Raw genomic sequence first — 23,777 nt, 5'->3', positions numbered from 1 at the left:
AGGATTTAGAAGTCTGTGTTTTCACTGAGAGAACAAAATTGGATATAATGAACACACATTGTTAAACTTCATCAGTCTCTCAGGGTTTCAGTTATTCTTACAAAAGTCAACCATTGGGATAAACATGGCTAAAAACGTGGGAAACCACTTTGCCATAAAAACTACTTTTACCCTGTAAAACGTTGTATTTTTCAAATTTTATAATTTCTGCTATTCTGAAAGATAAAAATTCAAAGGTTTTACAACAAACTGCTTTAAAAGTACTCAGAGGCTCAGATCCTGAACTACACACAATTTTCAATGGGGGTGGGTATCCAACATAGACAAGCCATATCTTTGTTTAAATTATTTTATTCTGTAGTAGCACACCACACCATCTGAGGTGAAATAGCTGCTCTGAGAAAGCCTCCAGGAGTTCAAGGGCTCTCCTGCACCTTGCTGAGCTCAAGGGTGAGGATGCTCCTGGATGCTGTGAGTGTTGACTCCAGCAAGAGTCCAAGGCTCTCCATCCAGGCTGCAGCGAGCAGCCCCTGCCTGCACACACAGAGCCCTTTGCTGGGCTCACCACAGCAGGAGCTGCTCTGCTGTTAAAGCCAGCTGGGCTTTTGTCCTCAGCTCCTGCTGGCTCCAGTGCAGAGCACAGCCTCAGTGCCTGCAGGGGCCACAGGACTTAAGCACTAATGGGGTCTCTGATATGGGCCATGGCAGCACCAAGACCCTGCTGAGTTTGTAAATAAAGCATCAAGGTATTTCACTTTATTCAGTGACTAGACAAGCACCTATGATTCTATATTTAAATGCAAATTTAAGAATGAATTTAGTTTCCCTGTTTTTGGCAAGGTGTGCCTTCAGTACTGGCAATTGTAATGAAGTGCTGGGGAACATGGGTGAACTGGGAGACTTTCACAAACTGGTGCTGCTTGCAAGAAATAAGAGGGTCAGAAATGGGAACCTCTGGAAATTTATTTTGTCTAGCTAGCATGAATTAACCTACTCCATGCTTCTATTGGCTCTTGGCAGAAGGGAGAAAGCAATGTGGGGATGTGCACTTAAATAGTGGCTTTTTGTTAGTTTTTGTTATTTTTGTATGCTTAAGGTTTCAGACACCACTTGGTGCCAGGCACAGCTCTTCAAAGACATTTTGCTTTTCCCAGGGTAATAACAGTAATGAAGATTCTTTGAGGTAGGGCCAGGTTCCTATGAAGTCTGAAAATTCTATAATGACAAGCGTGGCTTAATCCAGGATTCACAGCCACAGAAAAACCTCTAAAAGAGGTAAACTTCTTGCATTCACCTGAAAGGGATTGGATAGAATGTCAGAAAGGGAAATGGGAAAGGACATAAGGAATTTTTATTTCCTTTAGGTGATTATCTGAATGAACTTTACTAAATATCTTAACTACTACCTCACATGACATTCTTACATGCAAGCCAGTCTTGACCACACTTTTCTAAAGCAGGTATGGGGATGGAGGGAAACCTGTGCCAGTTTGGAAACCAGTCATTCCCAAGAGGGAGAGCAACCTGCCTTGGGTGCAGAATTGTCTATTCAGCTTTATTCAGCCCTCCTGTTAAGGACATGAATGACAGAACAAAAAGTGTACTGATTAAATTCACAGCTGTGAATTCACTGTGAGGAAGGATTAGAGTTCAAAATGTTCGTGACAAGCTGGAGAACTAAGAGGTGGGGAAAATAAAAATAGAGGAGGTAACTCTATTAAGACAAGAGTAAAATCTCATACATGGCAGAAATAGCAGCTACTGAAATATAAAATGGAAATAATTGCATAAGCAGCAGGTCTGCAGGAAAGGGTCAGGCAAAGATCACATTATGATGTAGAGAATAATATAGTCTGCATGATAAGCATGGTGGTAGTTCTTGCTGTTTGACAGACTGGGATGTTTGTGACTCCTCTTCCAGGAAGAACAGTCCATAGGAAAAGGTGGTTTACTTAACACAGGAACCTACAAAATTTAGGAGGAAAGCTTAAAATAACTGGAAATGTTTAGTGGAAAGATGGAAGAGCCATCAGTACAGAGTTAAACTCCCAAGTCTGACTGAGGCTGTTGCAAAGAAGAGAATAATCTGTCCCCATGTCTGTAGTGGGTACAACCAAAACTGCAGCTCCAATCTGCAGTGAGAACCAGGCTCCAGAGCTGGAAAACCAGAGGGAAGAGAAGGACAGTCAAGCCACAGCTGATGGCAGATTCTTCAGCAATGATGAGTTTTAAAAATAGAATAGAGAAGCCTAAGTCTTGATTTACTAAGTCTTGATTGGTAAGGTTTGGTCTGGTGCCCCTAAATCCCTTTCAGACCATAGCACAGATACAAACCAAAGGGTGATGACACAAACAGAAGGCAGAGTGGCCTCTTATCAATGGCTGTGTCTTTTCAGTACACTAAGGATAGAAATATCTGACAATCATGCTCAGGTAATCTGTGAGGATCATTAGACTACTGAGACAGCTGCTATTAAGTGTAATAAAAAGTGAAGTTTATTTGTATTTAGTTATTTGTGGGTAACCACTGCTCCTACATCTGACCTAATAGTCCAGTGTTCCTATGGCTCCTGAGCTGCAACTTGAAGTTACACACAGAGCTGAAGTTGTGCAAAGATGCACAATGTGTGCAATGTGCACTTTAAAATTAAAAAACCTCAAGATATTTCTATTTGTGGCCATTGGGCACTGAGCTTGAAAAAAATCTCGTGTTTATTTCTTGTCTCGTCTCAAAGAGCAAACCCCTCATCAGATTAATGCTACGAAGAGGAAAGGATAAACATTTTATAAAAGATCAGGGAATAAATGCAAACACAAATAATAACCTAAATTATCTAATAGCTGGGCTCCATCCCTACTTTTTACATTACAAATTTGTATTTTATACTCACATGTGAAGATGAAATTCTGTTAAATTAGATTGACAGACTTAGAATGAGTTTCTGAATGCAGCTTGTTCTGAAAGCTTATTTACAGATCATCTCTCCCTCACTCTCATAAAATGATTTCTTCACAAGCTATTAAAGAGGAAGAATTTCAAAAATTTTTCAAATTGGCTGACGCAGAGTAGTTTGACAGTTGCATGAGCTTCTATTTGGAAGAGAAATTATTCCCCAGAGAGAACAGCGCTATTTCCCTTTTGTTTATTTATTTAAGTTTTGTTATGGATAATGCCCTGAAAAGTTGAAAATGCTTATAGCTTTTTGTAAGAATATTATAAATAGATGCTTATCTCAGTCAGTAAATATTTTTATTGCTTTAAATAGAAATACCAACTCAAGGAACAGGATTAAACAGGAAGAATAAGTCATGACCAGCAACGCATTTTCCATTTGCTACAGCAAAATGTTTCATTTTATTTTATTTTTTTTTTCTCCATAGGAATTGCAAACCAGTTGCTCCATCATAATTCCTGCAGGATGTGGCACAGCCCAGAGCCAGTGCCAGCCCTGTCTTCCCCACACAGGTGAAAAGGCTGAAACAGCTCAGCCAGGCAGAGATCCCCCTGTAAGAACCAGAGAGAGCTCAGAAGAGGTTCAGGGACTGTGTGGGACAGCAGGAGAGGCAGGGACAGCCAAAGCCACAGCACATTCACAGCCACCCTGGCTGCACTGCTGCTTTCCATGCCCTGCAATCCTGGCTGCACTGCTGCTTTCCCTGTCCTGCAATCCTGGCTGCACTGCTGCTTTCCATGCCCTGCAATCCTGGCTGCACTGCTGCTTTCCATCCCCTGCAATCCTGGCTGCACTGCTGCTTTCCATGCCCTGCCCTCCCTGGCTGCCCTGCCTGCAGTGCTACAGATGAAAGCCAGCACTGCAGGCTTTGGTGCAGACCCTCATGCAGGTACCAGGACGTGCCAGATGTCACACAGGGCTGGGGCACACAGCACATTCAACACCTCTCCAAACCCAATTAATTCAAGTTTTGCTGCTTTTCAGTCTCTAACTCCATGCACCAACAAATGCTGCATGCACCTGCTGCTTGCCTGATGACCCACCAGCATAACTGGCTCCTGTGACTCAGAAATAACAGAAAGTGCCCAAAACCAAAGGAGCAGATCAGGTGCCCAAGGATCTTGACTGTTACCCTCAGACTACAAATGTCCCCTTACTTTCAGCTGCTCTGGCATGTGTGGAAGAAAACAGTCAGCTCCATCACTCACTCCCAAAGACATGGAATTTTCCTTCTATGGGTGCTCTTGTTATGGAGAACCATTCTATCAAAGAAACAATGGGAGCAGATCCCACTGCTGGAGAGAAAAAAGGCTACAGCTACAAAAGGATTCTCTCCTGTGCAGTGTTCTCCTCATCATGTTTAACTCTGCACTGGACAAATTGAACAACATTAAGTCAAAGAGCAAAGTAGTGCAATAGGAATGGTGTCATTGCAAAACAAGCCCACCAACCAAGCAACCCTGAAGGTCACAGCATGGACTGGGAACTTGTGAGCAGAGTCTGGTATAAAGCTCACTGTAAAACAAAATTCTTCCTATGCAGAGTCTAGAGAGCCTTGCAGAAGTTGTTTTGACTAGTCTGTGTTGTATAGCCCAGGAAACTTTAGGACATTGCTTGAAACTCAGGATACAAAAGATCTCGTAGAACTGCAACAAAAGCAGAGGTCTATTCTTTTAGAGCAGTGATTGTAACACAATTACATGGTCAGGTCACTGTGGACTTTCTTCCCAGTAACTGCTGTCTGCTCTAAAGGCTGTCAAGCCCATTTGCACCTCTTTGTAACCAGAAAATTAAAACACAGGCACTGGGCACCAACAGACTCTAATGATGCACCTGGTTAGTACTTAGCTACCATCTTTCAGACTCAAAATGAATGCCAAATCACCCTGGCAATTGCATTCCTTGTAGTTATCAGCCCTTCTCCTTTTTAAAATACATCTCTCTGACAGCGGCCCACAGCTACTATTTCCTTTTCATTCTCTGAAGTGCAGAGCACTACAAATACATCATTTCACTGTGCTGCAGTCCTTTCTGTCCCTTTGATCATCTCCTGTACACCTTCTGCATTTCTGCTTCCCTCCCTCATGGGCAGTACATCAAAAAACAGCAGGAACTGGGTTTTTCCAGGGACAGAATCCCATCTGGTGTAGACAGCACAAATGCCACTGAAGTTAGAAACATTACTGTATTTAAGCCAGCTAAAATTCTGTCCCTAGTATGTATTTCAAAATGCCTTATAATTCAATTAAAGCTTTACAATTCTCTTCTTGGACTACTGATTGTGGCTAAGGAAATTCCTTGTAAAAGTATTAAACTCAATTCAGTTTACTACTTAATTCAGTTCACTACTTTGAACTCAAAGAATAAACAATGAATGATGCTCCTTTCTTCCTTCCATTGGTTATGACCCCTTAAAAATGGTTTATGTTGCTAAGAAGTAATTTTTCTAATAGTACTTAGACTGGATGTTTGCTTCCTTAAACCCTTGCATTTTCTAGTCTTAGCTGAACATTTTTTGTGTCTATTTATAAAACTTGATTATAAACTTTCAAATGCTTTGAACCCAAGCAATTTCATAGTATCACCACACTGCAAGTATGGCTTTTCCCTGCTCAGAGACTGCCAGTGAATGAAGTTGGAAAACCTCAAAGGAGGCAGCATTAGGCTTGGGGTGATGGACAATCCTGGCACTCAGCTTCTCTGAGAGTTCAGCTCCCACTGAACACTGCACGGTGCCCAGCAGCACAGTGATCTGAAAAACTTGTAAATCCCTTGAAGAAATACCAATTGTCCTGTTTCACAGATTAGGAACTGAAACCCAGAGCTGAAGTAACTCATTCAATATCCAAATTATATTCAATAATATAATATTCAATAATGTTCAAAAATGAAGTTAGTTAATTCTGTATTTCCCTGGCTAATGATCCGAGTAGCTGACATTCCTTTAGCTCTACTCTACCTCATACATAAAGAAAAAAAGATTGTCTCTCTCACATAACTGAGTACCTTGGATTTGATGTAGTGCATGATACTGGTGAGATTAACACACACAATTTTACCATTGCAGAAGCTGACAACCCCATTCTTTACCTGACTGGCAGAAGACATGAACTGGGAAAAGGGATTTTCTTTGCAGCTTTCTTGCATTGAGAGCTGTTCCAGAGTAGCAAGAGCTACTCTTTTCTCTCCACAGAAATCTCACCCTGTGACAGACAAATCCACATTTCAGCTACATCAGTGGAAGTGCTGTGGGCAGGGCAATGCCCCTGAGAGAAGAGCATTTCTTAGCTCATGGGATGATCAAACACATGTGAACTCCCCATGCTCCAGCCAGCTTCTGAGCAATTTCCCAGCACCTCAGTCTGTTGTTGTACTGCCTCAGTACCACTTACTTCTCTCCTAGGAAAGAAATCACTGCTAGCTAAAAAAAACAAATGGGAAAGAAAAAAAAAAAAAAAAAAAAAAAAAAAAAAAAAAAAAAAAAGCTGCAGTGGAGCAGATATGTTGGTGAGTAAAGCAGTAGAGCAGATGCTAACTAACCCTAAAACTCATCATTGACATGTACCTCAACAATGACAGTTTAAACTGTTTCCAAATCCACAAAAACTTTATACATCCATATAGAACAGTTTATGTTGCTCAAGACCCAGTTTCCATTTTGATTAATGAAGATATAAAAATGCAAACTAGCTCCAGACAACCAGCACACAAGTGAGCCAATTGCCCAACTGTGCCTTAATAAAGCTCCTTCCTCTCCCCTCCCTGCCTGCTGAAGTTCACTTGTTTTAGATGAGTGCATGAAGTCCCCAAAAGGCAGATTAATTTCGAAGTTTCATGGCCTTTTTCCTTTTTTTTTTTTTTTTTTCTGAAATGCCGATGAGGACCGAAAGTCACCGGGAAAAGACAAAGTACTCACCCTGCCAAAACAAAAGTGCCTAGAACTTTCTCCCCTCCCTTCCTTCTCGCTCGGTCCCCGCCTCCCTCCCCTCCCACCGTTCTCCCTCCTCCCCGAGCCAGCGTTACCTAATTTCTACACAAGCACGCAGTTTCTATAAGCATCACCTTCCAGCAGCTCTGGCCTTCTGTCCGATCACATCTTGGTTTAGGGGAGCACAGGCGAAGAGCTTCTACTGAGGGGTTCTGCAAGGTAATCAGCTTGTTGGATTTTTACTTTTTGTTTCTAATGCCTAACTAGTGCTTAAGTAGATGGACCAAGAAAAAAACTCCTGGCAAACTTGTCTTGCTGGAATTTGTTGAAGTAGAAAAGCCTATTTTTCTACAATACAAAAATACAAACTTGGAAATAGATTTTAAAACATTTTGGCTTGCTTGCTTGCTTCCTGCAGGGAAACAGAGGTGGTTTTTGAGATCAAGTTCTAATTTAAAATATATAATCACTAGAATTTCTTTTAGTCAGGGGTGCTAGTTGTATGTGTTTAAATACACATATTCTGACCGTTTCAGTTCATCACATTAGACAGGTTTAGCAGTCCACTGATACTAATCTGTATCTTTTGCAGGCTCGAAATTGCCAAGATGTTTCTGATTCTTTCTCTGGTCACTGGGCTCGCCCTGTCTGCCTCTGGTGTCACCACAGACAAGGAAACTGACCCACTCCAGGAATCATTGCATGAAATACAGAAACAAGTGAACGACCTCTGGCAGAATTTGCTCTACCCAGTAGCACGTGGTAACGAGACTGATGGGATGATTTATGCCACTTGTGAAATGAAGCCCAGCTCCAAAATAGATGCTGACAAGCCACAAGTGACTGGACAAGTCTTATTCAGGCAGCTTTACTCATATGGAAAGCTGGAAGCCATTTTTTACTTGGATGGGTTTCCATTGGATAGCAATCAGTCCAGCAGAGCTATCCACATCCACGAGCTTGGAGACCTCAGCAATGGCTGTGATTCTACAGGGGGACACTACAACCCTTTCAGAGTGAATCACCCTCGTCACCCAGGAGATTTTGGCAACTTTCTTCCCAAAGAAGGCAAAATCAGAAAATACAAAACCAACCTCTTTGCCACGGTCTTTGGTCCATATTCCATCATGGGCAGATCTGTTGTGATCCACGAGCAGGAAGATGACATGGGCAAGGGCAATAATAAGGCCAGTTTGGAAAATGGAAATGCTGGGAAACGCCTGGCTTGCTGTGTGATTGGGATAAGCAACAAGAACTTGTGGGAAGAGAAACTGCCTGAGGTTATGGACAAGAAGAAGAGAGGGCTCAACAAAAGAATGTACAGCCAGGCTTAGGTGAAATCCCAAACAGCCTGGGCAGCACAAAGTAACTCAGGCTGGGCTATTGCCCACTGAAGATATATGGCTAAAGGATTCCCATTTCCTTGCTCCTCTATGCAATGCATATCACTTTTGTAGAGCTTCCTTTATATAAGCCCATCAATAAAACAGCATCAGTTCAACATTGTGAGTGTTTCTTGAAGGAAAAAGATTCCCTTTTATGCAGTTTGGGAGTTGAATGCATGTAAGCAAGATGGATAGGGTGCATGGGCTAAAGAATCTGTGCACTGCAAGGGTCTTTTAAGGGATCGTTAGATACTAAAGGAAAAAAGTAAGAATTTGCCTCTCATGAGACACTATTCTCTAGTTAGGTGCCAACTTGAAAAGCAGAAAGGTCTCTATACTGTTAACAGTTTTGGGTTTTGTGTTGCAAGACCTTGGTAGTGAACATCCTCTAGAAGTAAAGGAAAGTACAGAAATGTCTGTGTTAAACTTCAGATCCATTATGTTATTCTACTTGTATAACTCTCCAGTCTGTGCCTGTTAGTAACAAAGTCATATACAAAAGTTACAATGCTGCTTAGACTATGATGATAAAGTTAGCAGATCAGACAGAAATACTATTTTCAGAGCAAAAAAATACTGACTGTGTTACTTCATACAATACTGTGGGAACAAAGTCAGTTTGGGCTGGGAGAAGTGACAGTGAAAAGATTTAAGTAAGATAATTTTCAGGCTTAAAACTCTCACTTAATAAGGCTTTACTTTTTGAATTTAACACAACTCAGAATACTAAAACACTACCCCATGGCTATCATTCATCTATTAAGAAGAGAAAAGGAAACAACCAGGTAGAACAAGTATATCAGGAAATGCTTTTATTAAAGACAACAAAATTTATTAATATAGTTTAACCACGTTGTGCTGTTAATCCAAGCAGCAACAAAAGGCTGGTTTGCAAATAAATTAAACTGCATAATTTAGAAAGCAAACTACAAAACAGAAGCTGGTAAACAAAATGCTATCTTTTAGAAATGTAGCAGGTTTTCTACTTAATCTCAGTTAAGATTTTGAAATACATTCCTGAGCTCATAGGGATTAAAGAAATTCCACTGTCTTTTCTATACAAATTCCCATATGCTTAAAAATAGTCTCACTTAGAAAAGAAGCAGCATTCTAAAAGATGCTTCTTAATCTTTCATTTTCACACACTTATTTTACAAATTCAGTGAACATTATTTTTCCAATAACCACATCATCATACATTCAAATTAAATCCTTCTCACAGATAATGCACCTTTAGGTATGACAACTTCCTTAAAATCAGTTTGTGAAATGCAGCTTCTCCATACTCTTGCCACAAAATTCCCTTCCCAGTATGCTTCCCCAAATCCCAACACCAAAAAGGATAACATGTCTGGTTGTGGTTTCTGCACTTCTAAAGTAGTAGAAAAAGGGAACACAGGTCTTAAAACACAAAACAAAAACAAAACCACCCTTCCAAATCTAAGGTAGAGTCCACAAAAACCACAAGTTAAATTTACTGGGGGAAAAAAAATCATAATAGCACAAAAATCAATATCAATTAAAGCAATATCCAAGGAAGATACTGACAAGAATATTTAATTACTTATCACCTAGTGCAGCAGCAATGTTTGTTTTTTTTACAAGTCTCCTTGCTTTGAAGTCTTGTGCTCCTGAGAGAAAGCTAAAAATGTAGCTAGAATACACATTTGCTGAAACAGAAAGGAGAGGGCCAGTATTGCAGCAGTGGCATCACACTGGAAATGAGGTTTTAAGAGATCTATGTATCTTACTGGAATTTAGTGATTGCAAAAATTGCATCTAAGGGAGAATGGTGTGAGAACAATTACCAAGATGTCCTAATTGTTGGGTTGTATATCAGTATGCTCTCAAAGAAAAGACATACTGAAAATAATCAGTAAATGAGGCACTAAAAAGCTGTTGATCCAGCACTGCTTCAACATTACACCAGCTCTTCATTAACTAATAGCATTAACTGGATCTTAAGGGACTGTGAGCACAAAGCTCATTCTTACATCTCTGGGTCAGGAAAGACACAGGACAGGGAAATAGTAAAAGACCCTCAACATTTCTGAGCTCAACACATGAAATCTTGACCTTCTTATTTGCTTGCCTTGGTTCTGACTGCATTGATATTTAGCTCTGTGCAGGATCAGTCTGTGAAAACTGAAAAAAATACATATCCAACAAAATGCTACTCCATGTGATATTCAGGCATTAGAGGAAAAAATCCTGCACATTCTCCTGGAGATTTTAGTTTTTACAGCTATTTTTCTTCTGACTGTCACAAAAATGAGTCAGTAATGCAGTCAGTTACAATTACTAAGAACAGCTTAACACTCTTTCAAACTCTTAAACTCTTGGGTTTTTTTCAGGTAATGAGGAATTTTGCTGGTGAGCAAAATACCAAAATAAAAATTTTTGCTGCTTCATGTCCCTAATACACTTAACTATTTATATAACTTTTGTTCCTAAGGACTGCTGCTTAACATCAGTGGAATGTTGCAATGTCCAATTACCCTTAAAGACAAAGTACACATATTTGAAGAGCACTGTAAGTATGGCTTTACATCCTGCAGACAGACACTGAAAGGGTTACACAGATGCACCTGCAAGGGAAAACACATGAGAACAGAGACAAGCCACATTTTTCACCTTCTGACTATCACTCCTTATATTTTTATATGTAATAATTTACATACAGCCTTCCTTCTGCTGAATACAAACCATTCAAGGGCTCTGACACCTTGATTATGGCAGCACCTGCTAGCTCATCTTACACATACAGAAGAGTTTGTCAGTACTGCTAATATAAACTCTCTTTATTCAGCAGCTGACAAGTGGGCTGTAAAAACTTGCAGCTGGCAGTTATTTGTCAAAGAAGTACTCAATCTGGGAGGGATTTTCCTTTTTATTAGTAGTATTTTATTAAATTTGCTTTAATTCTCTCTGATTGGTTTCAAGTTCTAGGAGTGAGAAATGAACATTTACAGACAATTAGGTCCCAAGCCAGCAGAAAAATTGCCTTGACGGCTGCTGGCCCATAGAAGCTCCACAGCTGCAGAGACTATTCCTTATGCTGCAAACAGGAGAGGGAAGACCTGCCTCCCCTTCCCCAGCAGCTGCTAACTTCAACGTTAAGTATTCCCTCGTTGCTGCCTTCCTAGAGGCAGAGTGGCACAGCTCCAGCATCAGGACCAAGCTAGGGAATGACACAGCAGCCCCTTTTCCCCCAGTTATTATAGGAATGTTTTTCTGTGACTAAACCTCTTCAAGAGAAGAAGTTTAAAAAAGTGGCAACAATGCAAATAATCCTTCAATCATACCACAGACTGGTGAAATGAGGAGGAAAGGAAGAGTTATCCTTAATTCCAAGTAATAAGAAAATTAAAAAGACACAAAATTCCTTTAGAAAGGAGAGCACAGATGGAGTAGGCTGAAACCTATCATCCCTTAACTAAGCCCAAGGGCCTGTTCCAGCTTCTGTAAGCAGACGAATGCAATTCCAGAAACTGACAGCCAAGTAGCTGGACAGGACATCCCTGGTTCTTCTTGTGCTGTTTTCTTTGCTTTAGAACAGCATTGCTGTTTCTCACAGTAAGACTTCTGGCTTCTCTGATGATATTTCCTTCAGAGCTTCATTAAATTGGGCTCTCAGTATCTGGTGAAGTAACTTGCTTCATTTTCATGAGATGAGCTGAGGGAGGAAAGGAAAAATTTTGTACAATTGACAAAATAAAAAGGTGTACAGGTAATGAGAGAACTATATACATGCAGGGATGGTTTTCAGAGACCTCCATTAAAGGAATAGTGATCTTATTCTAAGGATGTACTGACAGTCACTATATGTAAAGAGAAACAGAACCCAGTCTGAGAAAGATGCAAAAGCTCGCAGCCTTAAGGTGCTTCTCAATTTAACACTCCAAATTCTTCATCCTTGAGAGACATGTCTCAACATTTAAATACAGTCCAGCACTAGGACCATACATGTTTCAGGAGCCTAGTGATAAAAAGATAAATCATTATCACTGGCCTCCTTACTACACTAATGTAAATTACATCAACCTATATAGAAACTTCAAATCATTACGAAAAACCAACATGACTGAACCTCATCACTAATTCTTTCCCTTAGGTAATTTACAGTTTTGGTACATTACAGCCAGAACTAACAGAAAAACATCTCTTTTAAAGAATTATTAACAGTTCAGTATAAAATAATCAACCCTACAGCACAGTATTTTACTGATCATATCTGCAACAGCACAGACACTGCACAAGGATTACAGTGAGAAGCTTGAGGGCCTGGATTTCATACCTCAAGCCAAACTGTTATCCAAATATTCATGGTTTTCAGCAGCATCAGATGGTTTCTTGTTTTCAGATCCAGAGAGCTCCTCAAAGATGTTATTTGTGTCTGCAGTTTTAACACAGAGCCCTCCATGCCTTCCAGCATCTTCGGTATGCACCACATCCATGGTGCTGCTATTTTGATCCCCTCTTTCATTTGGAATGTCACAATCTCTCTCTAAGGTTTTGTCATTGTCTTTCAGGGCTTCAGTTTCACCTGTTTGTTCATTCTCAGAGTTTGAGGGATCTGCTGGGTCAGATGGATCAGGGCTGGAAAGTGGCAACTCTGCCTCTGATGAATCATTAAGCTCTGCTCCAACTCCCACGTTTTGCTCCCCCCCAGGAGTGCCTCCTCTTTTTCCTTCCAGTTCTGCAACTGTCAGTTTAATTATCTGACTTCCAAGCTTGTTTATGTCTTCTTCCTCAGAAGGTAGCTGGGGTAATGAAGGGTAAAAATGTTTATTTTGGATTCTGTTATTTAAGTTTGTTCCCTCTGGAGCCAGGGAATCACTTGCAACAGTGTAAGTTTCATCTCTTTCTCCCTTTTGTTCTGCTGAAAGAGAAATGGAACAGCAAGACACTCAAGTCAGTTGGAGGCATTTGTTATATATCTGATCTGAAGAATATTACTACCAGTGCTGGACCACAGAGATGTTTATCTCTGTTTATGTTTATGTTTAGTAAGGAATTCTTAAGAGTGCTTCCCCATCCCTCCCAGGTCTATTTCTTAAACAATAAACAATCAACACTAGGTTTCTTGCTGGATTTGGCCCTGTTTTGGATCCTGTCTTTCCCTAATACCAACAATTCTAAGAGTCAGACAGTACCATACTGTAGAACACCAAGGTCAGGAAAACTTTTCCAGAGGAATATCAACTCCAAGCAAGGTACTTGGCTATGGAAATTTTTGGCACAGCTTACCATTAATCTCCCCATCACTATCAGTTTCAGGGGTTAACATGAGCTCCATTTATTTGGAGCTTTTCACAGGCTTTCATCCAATAATGAAGTTTTGTTATTGGTCCTGCAACATTTCTCAGAACATAAAGGATTATTTTGATTAGGGTAACAGCATATAACAAAGCAGCAGTATAAGAGTTTTAAGTATAACATTATACTAAAAGGCAAACACTGAAGAAAGTGTCAAAATAGAGAAAAAAAATCAATGTGCAAACAAACATCCTTGTGAAAGTGTCCTTTAATGTGTACATTAAAGGACAGGAAGCCTAATTGAAAATAAGCTTGCAAAGTAAAGTAAGAAAAATTAGGAAATGCCAAAAATAAGTCTGCCTTGAAGAGCTTAAAATTACTCTTGTTATGCAGATGCATTACCTTTTAGTATGTAAGAATTTACTCCATTTCTCTCACAAGAATCCTGCCTCACACAAGGATGGGACTGCCTGGCTGCAGAGGACCAGCTCTATCATACCTGCCTCATTTGGAATTTGGGAGCTACTGAGTGAATGAGACCACATTGGGTTGGCACAAAGCAAACAAGACACTCTTATTGCTATTAACAAAGCTAGGGATGCAACTCTGAAGAGCTGGAATCTAAGTCTGTGGAAAAGGCAGCAATAAATTAACTTTCAAAAGGTGATCACCCACTGGATCTAAGCCTCATTATCTGAGAAGTCAGCTGGAAAACTAGGAGCTTGATGTGCAATACTGCTCTGCTTGTGCTGTATATCAAAGTGCTCCAAATGAGCCAAAATGTATGTACCTCAAACCTCGAGATTAGCAGGGACTCTACCTTCCTCTTTGCATGCCTCAGTTTCCTCCCTCTTACAGTGGAATAACACCAACCTATCATCCTGCTGCTATCTTCTGAAGATAAATTGTCTCAAAGCACTAAATCACCAGAGAAAAGTTCATAGAAGAACAGCACTGTTTTCTTCAGGGAATGCCTGAAATAGCACCCAAGCAGTACAGCAAGAACAAGGCATTCAACAACAGAGCAGAAAACCCCCAAGTAGCTGCTCATTAGCAGCTGTGATGCTCAAGCACAACCCATCCCATGACACTGCTCATCCTGTGCATTGGATAAAGTGAGATTTCATGGCACAAGACAGGCTTTAATTCATATGATTGTACTCTGTCATTTTGTATGTTGTTCACAGAGGAACCACACAGTAGATCCTGCAGACATCCACCATCCAGCTTAACTGAAACAATGATAACAAGTGCAGATTAAAGGAGGCTTTGATGAGACCAGGGTAAGCAGATAGACTGGATAAAAAAAGCCTGCAAAAGCCCTCTGATTATCTACAGCTCTAGCTAGAGCAACACTTACTGCATTATAAAAAGTTCTGATGAAGAATAAATGTTTATTCAAAAGCTAAGATATCTTGGGTCAAAGAGGCACCAAATATCCATGCTACTCTTTAAAAGACCATAGCTGACCAATGTGACATGAGGTCTAACATATAACAATAAGTAAGAATTTCATTGCTATTCTGGTTATCAACTGTTTTCACTCAACTGATCATTCAGTGGATAGGAAAATAAGAGTGGTTTTGTTTTTATTTCATTAATACTTTAACCAAGAGCACACTTGTCTGGTGAATGACAGCAGATAAGCACACTCCTGTGATCTTCCCAGTTGCCAAGGTTGCCCATATTTTGGAGGTACCATAGTATAGATATAAAATTGCAATATGCACCAAGTTCCTAAATCTCAACAGCAGTCATTCTCTGTGCAGAGCAGTACAAAAGGTACCCATGTATCATTCCCATACAGATGATGACTGCAGAGGAGTTGTGGGACTCCAAGTACAAGGTTATGCCTCACAGCTGAAAACACACTGCTTCCTTTTCAGGCTTTAAAGAAAAAACGCAGCCCTAAACATCCTTCAGAAAAAGTATTTGGAGTAACAGAACAGGTAATTGTTGTGCCAACTACTGCTAGAAACAATGGTGTCCCCTGCACAGCTGGTCGTAGATACACGCTCATCTATGTCACCAAAAGGTTGGCTCAGTTTAATTACCACAGAGGTAAATTTTGTCTTAGCTCTCACTGCAGGTTATCAGATATATTGGGACATAGGCAAGCGAAAATCCAAGCAGTTTGTGCAGGCAGAACCAGTTTTTAACCTGTTTTAACTCAATTTCTTAACCTGCTCCCGTTTAATGACAGAATTTCTGTGATTAACCTTGGTTCTCATTATGGTCATGGGAGGGAGAGGAGAAAAGGAGGAGATGACCTACTGGGAGCTGATTCTTCCCATGACTGCCACAGGTCTGACCCTTGTCTGTCCTTTCTTATCCAGGGCTTTCTTCTGCTCTTCTCTTCCCCTACCTACCTTTCTGCTCCTGGTCCACATCCCTTTGTTTATACAGTTCCTACACTCACTGTGCCCATTTCTCATCCACATTTCAGTATTTTTTAGTCACATCTTGCTTTCACTTGCCAGCGTTCTGATTCCTCTCCTCTGTGCTCTGACCTCTGCTCAGCCACATGCAGGTCCCTCCTCACTCAGACTTCCATCAACTCTGTCAAACCCCATCTACTCTAGTCTTCCCACCACTTGAGAGTCCTGATCTTGGCCTTTCTTCCCTCTCTGCTCCAGGGTTTATTTCCAAGTTTACTTTATCTCAAAGGAATGGTGCATACAAAGTCTTACCAGCACTGGTGGCACAAAGTAAGTTCAACAGAATAATTTGTTTGTTTTTAGAAGAGGAGATTTGTAAATGAATCATGCAGAATCAGGTGGAAACTTCAGACTACTTCCTCAGACTGGAAACCTTTTCACTAGATTACAAATTCCATAATTCTAGATACAGTAAATGCTTGCATATTTGAAAACAAAATAAACCAAAACAAAATGAACAACAACAACAAAAAAAACCCAACCAAAATTCAAATTCAAACATACAAAAGACAAAAAGCCCCACCAAAAAATCCATGTGGTCATCAGTATTTAACACAAAAAGAAGTTACTTGGCCGTCTTAAAAAAAAATAACAGCTGACGTAGAAAACACAGCATGGAAAGCTTCAGCTCAGAGCAAAGCTTTGGCAGTGTTACAAAGCAACAGCAAGAGGGTGTGATGAGATGTGACAGGCAGATCAGACTGCCTGTCTGATCAGCCTGTAAACACAATTGTAATACCAGCTTCACCTAGGACACATATGGAAAGAAAAGAGCATAATGCCACGAAGTAAATACTTTCAGTAACTGCAGATTTAATTAAAAATCAACAATTAAGTAGGTGAAAGAATGCATATTTATGAGTTATTATTACTCACCAGAGAACTATTCATTACATTTTCACTTCTTATTTTTAGCAAAAATATCAGCTGATCAAGATTATAAAAAATGATCAGCCTCACTGTCACATTTTATCAGATAATGACATGGACTATAAAGTCAAAATTAAGCCACAATCTATTTTGTTTCAGGACTAACAAATAAATTGTTTATGATGCTTCATGGTTAGCTAAGAAAGATCTGGGCATATCATAATGTTATGCTCATTAAAGACTTTATCCAAATTTAATAATCCATCTCCCATCCATTAAGAAGAAGCAAGAAAAAACAAATCAAGGTTACCAGCAACTGTCAAATAAAGTTAAGCTTGACTTTGAAGAGTCTTAAAGCTTGGTATTGGCGAAAGATTTTTAACAAAACACAGTAAATTTAACAAAAAGCAGTAAATTTCTCTGGGAAAATGAGTTGGGTATTTCAATTTACCATGTGCAATCAGGAAGCCATTCATCCAGACATCACCTATAATGCAGGAAAGTGCTAAACCAGTTCCACAGACTGCTTCCTACTGCGCATTTTAACTGAGGGGGAAAGTGCAGGAATCAGTTAACTGTAATGCAGACAGCATGAATAACTTCACACAGAGTCACATTATCTGGCAGGAAAATTCTTTGAGGTGTAAGACCTGAGCCCTAGCCTCATGCAATCCATTCAATAGTAACTTTTCAGTCATTCCTTTGCTATTTGTACTGGGGCCATCTATCTGTTTTACTTGTGGATGATGTATTCAATCTCTGCGATCACTGAAACTTTGCCTTCTGCTATCCCAGTGTGAAAATTGATTACATTTTATTTGGAAAGAAATGAATGCTCAGCTCTCATCACGTTGCTACGTTTCAGGTGCTCACCTTGTACTTCAGCTCTCTGTGGCTTATCAGCAAATGCTAACAACGGTGACCTGGCCCGCTGTATCACAGGCAGGGTTGGGTCGCTGAATGTTATCGTATCCTTCCCACCTGGAACAACCACAGTGTTACAACTGCTGGTTCACCACTTACAACCATTGTGCATCAATGATATTCAAACATGCCCTACAAATTTTTAACAGTGTTATTGAAAAGTACGGAACAGGAAAAGCATCTCAAATGATCCTTTCACAGCATGGAAAAAAATACTCTGTACCAGAGTCACAATATGCAAGGCAAAGGCAGAAAAGCTGCATGTTTTTATCTGCAGAACTCAGTAAAGGCCAGATTTTGAAAGACCAGGTGCTGTATGCAGCAAATTGAACTAGCAATTAGAATTCAATTAAAACCAGTAATAATTAGATCATACCAAAGTAATGGATCAATTGCATGTTATTACCAGCAAATGTTCAGCACTGACTTTTTACTCTCTATTATTCTGTCTCATGTGATATAAGCAGGTTCATCATTATGTAGCTTTACACTTCAGATTTACATATTATCCTACAATGCTTCCTTTAAAAAAAACCCTAAAAACTTTGCATAATTAAGAACTGAGGGAACAAACAAGTACACATTTCTGGGGAACAGGAGGGATTTTAATTTTCAAATTCCCAAAACATTTCCGAGCATTTTTGTTTTAAACCAAATGGAAAAAGGCAATTTTCCAGTTCTTTTGCAGACAAAATAGTGCAAGAAACCCTTCATCTGAGGACTCTGCTGTAGATGCTTAGTCTTTACATATTTTAGCAATGCAGAAAGCAACACCTGCAGATCCTTTAGGAAGTGCTCCATTATTCAGGATGCTCATGCTTATAGTGACTGACACTACCTTAAACCTAGAGGGGAAATGGCAGGAAATGTGCAAGATCAGCTAAGCGTGGTGTTTGTGTGGCCTCCAGAAGAAGTGCCAACTGATAAATAATGGCTGGGGAGGCAGCAAGATACTGCTCTATTTATCTCCATGAGAACCGACATTTATGTAACAACCACTTCGCCCCTCTGAATCTGTTTGTATGTTTCACCTTAAGGCAACATCCTAAATCTAATCACCCATCCAAGACAAAGACTTTCAAGAGAACACCAGGTCAAGAGATAGCTGGAATAAATCCAGCTAGAGAAAGTTCTGTTGCATGCTAAGGAATAATGAAAGTCAAGCTGCTCTCATGGAGTCTAACTGGACCACTCCAATCCCTAATTCCTTTTAAGGGCACTGCAGATACCTTGATCCTGAAGGCAGTAATGATCTTTTTATATCCTTGCCATGTTGGGCAATACACTGCAGCAATATGAATGCAATTAATGCTTTTGAAGCATGGATCTTGTCAAAATTTGATCCCCCTGTCAAGTATATATCAGAATTCTGCCTTTGCCACACTCAGTAATAAAAAATAGCATTAACTAACAGCAAAGAGGACAACCCTCCCACTGGAAGACAAAATTAATTAAAACATTAAAAAAGGCAAAACAAATCCAAACAATATTTCAAAATACAAAAGCTCCTAAATGAATGTACTTTCCTATAACGATGGAATTTTGTGTTGGAAGAACCAAATCACACAGGGAACTTGTAATATGAAAATACCCAACAGATATTCACACAGAGTCAGAAGCAACCACATATCCCAGAAGATACAAAAGAATCCAACGGAGGAAGTAAAAAGATGATTAATTTAAAAAATGCATAGAGGTTTTAATACCAAAGTAGAAAGCAGAGGTTTTTTAGTTTATTAAATAAAAAAAGTAAAGCCTGAGCTGAAGTCCCTGAAGATTGCAAGACAAGCTTCACAAAAGATACTCCTTGACTTCCAGCCAGCATTTACATGGTAAACACATTTACCTTCACATTTTTCTCTGAAAACCAGCCTGGTTACAGGAAATAAAGCTAAGCTCAGTATCCATACATCTCAACAATAGATGTGGCCCAAAGAGTCTGATGAATATTTATTTATTAACAGCCATTCACATCCATTCATGAAGGAGGCAAACAGGGGTACTGCTGCACTGCATTCTGTGAATCATGATCTGAAGTTGGATTACACACAAAGAATTTCAACTAGCTGCTGTGTAAGCTCAATTTCATAACTTATATACCTTCATGTTCCTCTAATGAATTTTTCAAGGACTATAGTGAAAAGTATACAGATCTCAAAATACATATAAGTTTTCAGTAATAGTAAATTTTTCATTTTCTTCTCCAGGGTTGGGTATTTTCTTATAACCTCTGCTGCACCCTGCACTCTGCTACAGCCACAGCAGCTGCAGAGCCCTTTAATTCTACCCTGCCTCTGCTCTGAGCTGATTACTGCAGGGCAAGAGGCAGCACTGAAACTCTCTTATCATCCCACACAGGAAAAGGCTGAGTCATAGTTGGCTCTTTCTTAGAGGTTTTTTTCAGTGGAAATCTGGAATTTTCAGGAAATGATAGGTAATTCTGTATTTTTTAAAATCTATCCAAATGCCTAGTGACATCAGATTGCAAAAAGAATAAGATGGCTTTATTATGTAATGTTATTGAATACATTTAACTTATTTGCGTGTATATTTCAACCACAATGTAGCCAAGACAAAGTAAAGAATTAAATGTTTCTGTGAACATCACATTTGCTGCTTCCTTCTCAAGAGAAGTAGAATCATAAAAAGAAAATCAAAGCCAAATCTATGCCCAAACTTGCTTTCTTTTCAGCAATGAAAACAAACCTCACAAGAGATTCATTTAACTAAAGCCCATTTTCTAAGCAGGGCAATATAAAGTCTGGAGCAGAACTTCCACAGGGAATGAAATTTTACCTTCTCAAAAATTAAATATGCACTTCCTGTTGATTAGCTTCCCCATAGTTCATTCATGACTTTCTCAAAAAGCAGATGACAAATATGTCATCTATGACATATGACACCTATGTGTGAAAACCAGAAGCATTCAAAATCTTTCTTCAATAGGATCATATATTATATATTAGGAGCATTTGGAAGATATTATTATCATGGTGACAGTGTATGTTACAAATGTTATATAAACAATGATGACTAAGTAGGAACATCAGATTAAAATCCTGCAATTTGTAATGTGCATTTCTTTCAGTGCTAGAATGAGCATCAGCTTTTATCTGCTTTTTTTTTTTCCAATGACAAAAAATTCCACTCACAACCAAATAATATTTTTTCACTCTGGATTTAAGACTGACTAGATGAGATACTCTCCATGTTCTGCTCCTCACCCAAGCCAACACTCAGCTGCAGAATCCATTATGGCATTCTCACACTAATTGTTACACACTGCTGTTTTATGGAGCAGAAACTTTACATGCTCTGAAAAGAAAACTGGTGACCCACCAGGTGTTGCAAAGCTCTTTTTGACCATCTCAGGATTAGAGTGCACTTGGAAATAAAAGTGCACTCCTGATTTAAAAGGCATGCAAAAAAATCAACAAAACCGCAGCGCTCAACAGAACTCACAATCCAGTATAAAATTCCTTTAAAAAGATTTATCCCCTCTTAGTATTTTCCCTAACACAAATGAATTTTCATGGAGAGCAGCCTCTATTTCTCCTGTGGTCATCTAACTCATTTGACTGAACATCCTAATCTCGTGGATATAAAAATGTTCAGGTAACATTTCCATTTATTTACATGCAATGACAATATTTAAAGTACTGCTAGGATCAGTTACTAAAAAAATATGTTAAGCAGAACCTACTCCCAAATCCCACTGAGACATTGTAGCTCAGGCCTTCAGGCAGCAAAAGAAAGGAAGGAAAGAGACAGTTGTTATTGTATAAACAGTAATTTGATACTTTACCTACATAGATCAATACAGCATAAGAAGTTCCCACTTCCATTTTTCAAAATACATTTTGCAAATATGAGAAGTACTGCATTTATTAGTGTAAAAAATTCATGGAACACTAGTTTTGAAAAACAAAACAAAATAAACAAACCCCTACAGTACCTTGAACTGGTACTGGTACCTTGAGAGACGTGTTTGTAGTAATGTACTAAACTGCATTAGCAAGGTCTTAGACAAACATAGCACCTTCATCTCTTGGAGAATGTGGGGAGGCACAAATGCACACTACACATGTTAGGTGACTAACTGTGGAGAAATCCATGGAAACAGATTTGGACCTCTGGTTCTGGAAAGCATCAAGCAGGACTGAGAAAGCCCAAACAAGCAAGCTGAAGTGGAAATACACCACATCAGCCCAAACAGCTGAACAGCATAGATTTATTACTATGGCTCTTCAGCTCTGTCAAATGTTTTCTTCTAGATGTACAGATTAGGTGGAAAAAGCAGAGACAAAAAACCAGAAGCCCACTCTTTCCCACTCTTACTAGTACTGATAAGAATCTGTAAACAACAATGCCTAATGATGCAAACACCACCAACAAAGTAGCATGATTTACAGTGGTTGCAGAAGACACAATTAGGTGCAAAGGGAAAAAAAAAGAAGTAAAAAAGTAAATGTAAATTAAATGTTGCACATTTTCCTAACAACAATGTCTATTAGGAAGCAGATTAATCTCCCATTACTTGAGTAATTTAAAACCAAATACAATACTTAAGGCACTATAGGGAATAAGCCTGTTCTGGAGAGATGGACTAGAAAATTTAGGACTATTTACATTTCCAATTTCTAGGAGTTTATGATTCTGCAGAAAAGCATTTGAAAACAGTAAAAAATAAATCCATGGTTACAAGAAGTACAAAATTAATAAATAAAATTGGTTGAAAAACATAATGACCAATAAACCTGTATATCATTTTATGCAATGTTTAAATAAAATAGTTCACTTTTTTTTTACCTGCTGTCTATGGAAAGAATTTGATTACTTCAATATTTAAACCTTTTTTAACACTTTTCATGTTATTTTCAATACATATTTGACTTAAGAGTTTACAAAGTCTAGTGATTTTTGCTTTCCACTTAATATTTATTAGACATTCCTAGTTTTGCAGATGTGCTGAATAGAACATTCACAAAATAACTGTCATTTAAAAAAATTATGGCCAAACTTCTCTTAAATGGAACATACCCTTGAAAATTAAATAATGCAAGCTATTTACTTGAAATTTTACTAACCTGGAAGACTCCACAAACCAGCAATTTCCAAGGTTCTTAATTTCTTTTCTAGTTCTGCCACTCGATTACCTAGAATTCTTTGGAACAAGAATAGTTGTTATACCAAGGTAACCAAAGCCCAATTACTTATATGACTACAGGTTAATTTTTAAATTGCTACTTAACTAGTGCAGTAAACCTGTATACAGTTATCTTTTTTCACTAATAGCAATGAACAACCTCTCCCAGAGTTAAAAGAAAATTAAATATATTTGTCTAATCTATACCATGCTTTTAATAAAGCAAAAGGCCTAGGATGTACTGGACATTCAATCTTTGCAGTAAAGAAAAAGAAAAGCAACTCACAATATTTCTATCTTCTTGCCTGCAAATATCACTTTATTTTCTTTATAGCTAAAACCAGAAGGCAAAAGCTACACAGACAAAATATGGAAAACTCAAGACAGCATCTAGATTGACTTTGAAGTTCCAAGACAAAACTTTTGCTAGTCCTTTATTCAGGGAGTTTTCTCTATCACTAAGATTGCTTAAAATGGCAAGGAATATTTTTTCTATTACACCTTTTTTTTTTTTTTTTAAGCACTGAACTGCTTTCTATTTTACTAAAAAGCTTCAAGCTCTTTAATGCCTTTATCACCCACTCAGTATTCACTGTATTTCTCGGGTCACGTCTTCTTTTGTATCTGAGTTCATACACAAATACTATTTGCAGTTAGCTTTCCTGCAGGATTTAACTCTTAGTCTTAATTCTCTCCCCAGATCAAATGAGAGATTTCTATCTTGCAAAGAAGGCTCATTTCTCCAATGAATTTTTGCAAGTGTTTCACAGGCACAGCAAGTCTGCTAGAGTCAAAATCTTTAAATAAATCCCAAACAATACTCACTAGACTGAGAAACCTAGACAAGGCAGCAATTCTAAACATGACAGCAGA

The 23,777-nt window shown here is 38.9% G+C and overlaps 2 protein-coding genes across 5 annotated transcripts in view; one reads left to right on the top strand and one right to left on the bottom strand.

Moving 5' to 3' along the window:
* Window positions 1-6,941: 6,941 nt before the first annotated feature.
* SOD3 (superoxide dismutase 3) lies at window positions 6,942-8,383 on the top strand. The gene is made up of 2 exons (XM_056490037.1): window positions 6,942-7,101; window positions 7,475-8,383. Exon 2 carries the CDS (start codon window positions 7,491-7,493, stop codon window positions 8,214-8,216), a length of 726 nt encoding a protein of 241 aa, XP_056346012.1. The 5' UTR covers window positions 6,942-7,101; window positions 7,475-7,490; the 3' UTR covers window positions 8,217-8,383.
* A 679-nt stretch (window positions 8,384-9,062) lies between these two features.
* The window catches only part of CCDC149 (coiled-coil domain containing 149), a 51,376-nt gene continuing 36,661 nt past the window's right edge, over window positions 9,063-23,777 (bottom strand). For 3 of the 4 annotated variants that reach the window (XM_056490033.1, XM_056490035.1, XM_056490036.1), the window contains 4 exons: window positions 22,846-22,922; window positions 17,708-17,815; window positions 12,565-13,149; window positions 9,063-11,943 (listed from right to left, as the gene is read on the bottom strand). In XM_056490033.1, coding sequence (XP_056346008.1) covers window positions 12,566-13,149; window positions 17,708-17,815; window positions 22,846-22,922 — 769 coding nt within the window. In that variant the 3' untranslated portion in view covers window positions 9,063-11,943; window position 12,565. The remainder of the gene's footprint in view (window positions 11,944-12,564; window positions 13,150-17,707; window positions 17,816-22,845; window positions 22,923-23,777) is intronic. The other variant, XM_056490034.1, reaches the window with a different exon arrangement.

This window comes from Oenanthe melanoleuca, chromosome 4 (genome assembly GCF_029582105.1).
Source record: "Oenanthe melanoleuca isolate GR-GAL-2019-014 chromosome 4, OMel1.0, whole genome shotgun sequence".
Taxonomy (NCBI): Eukaryota; Metazoa; Chordata; class Aves; order Passeriformes; family Muscicapidae; genus Oenanthe; species Oenanthe melanoleuca.
Note: the sequence above shows the minus strand (reverse complement) of the source record. Positions and strands in the feature narration are given on the sequence as shown.

What these genes read in the sequence shown, in the direction of transcription:
- SOD3 (XM_056490037.1), top strand. Translation starts at nt 7,491, where the DNA reads ATGTTTCTGATTCTTTCTCTGGTCACTGGGCTCGCCCTGTCTGCCTCT.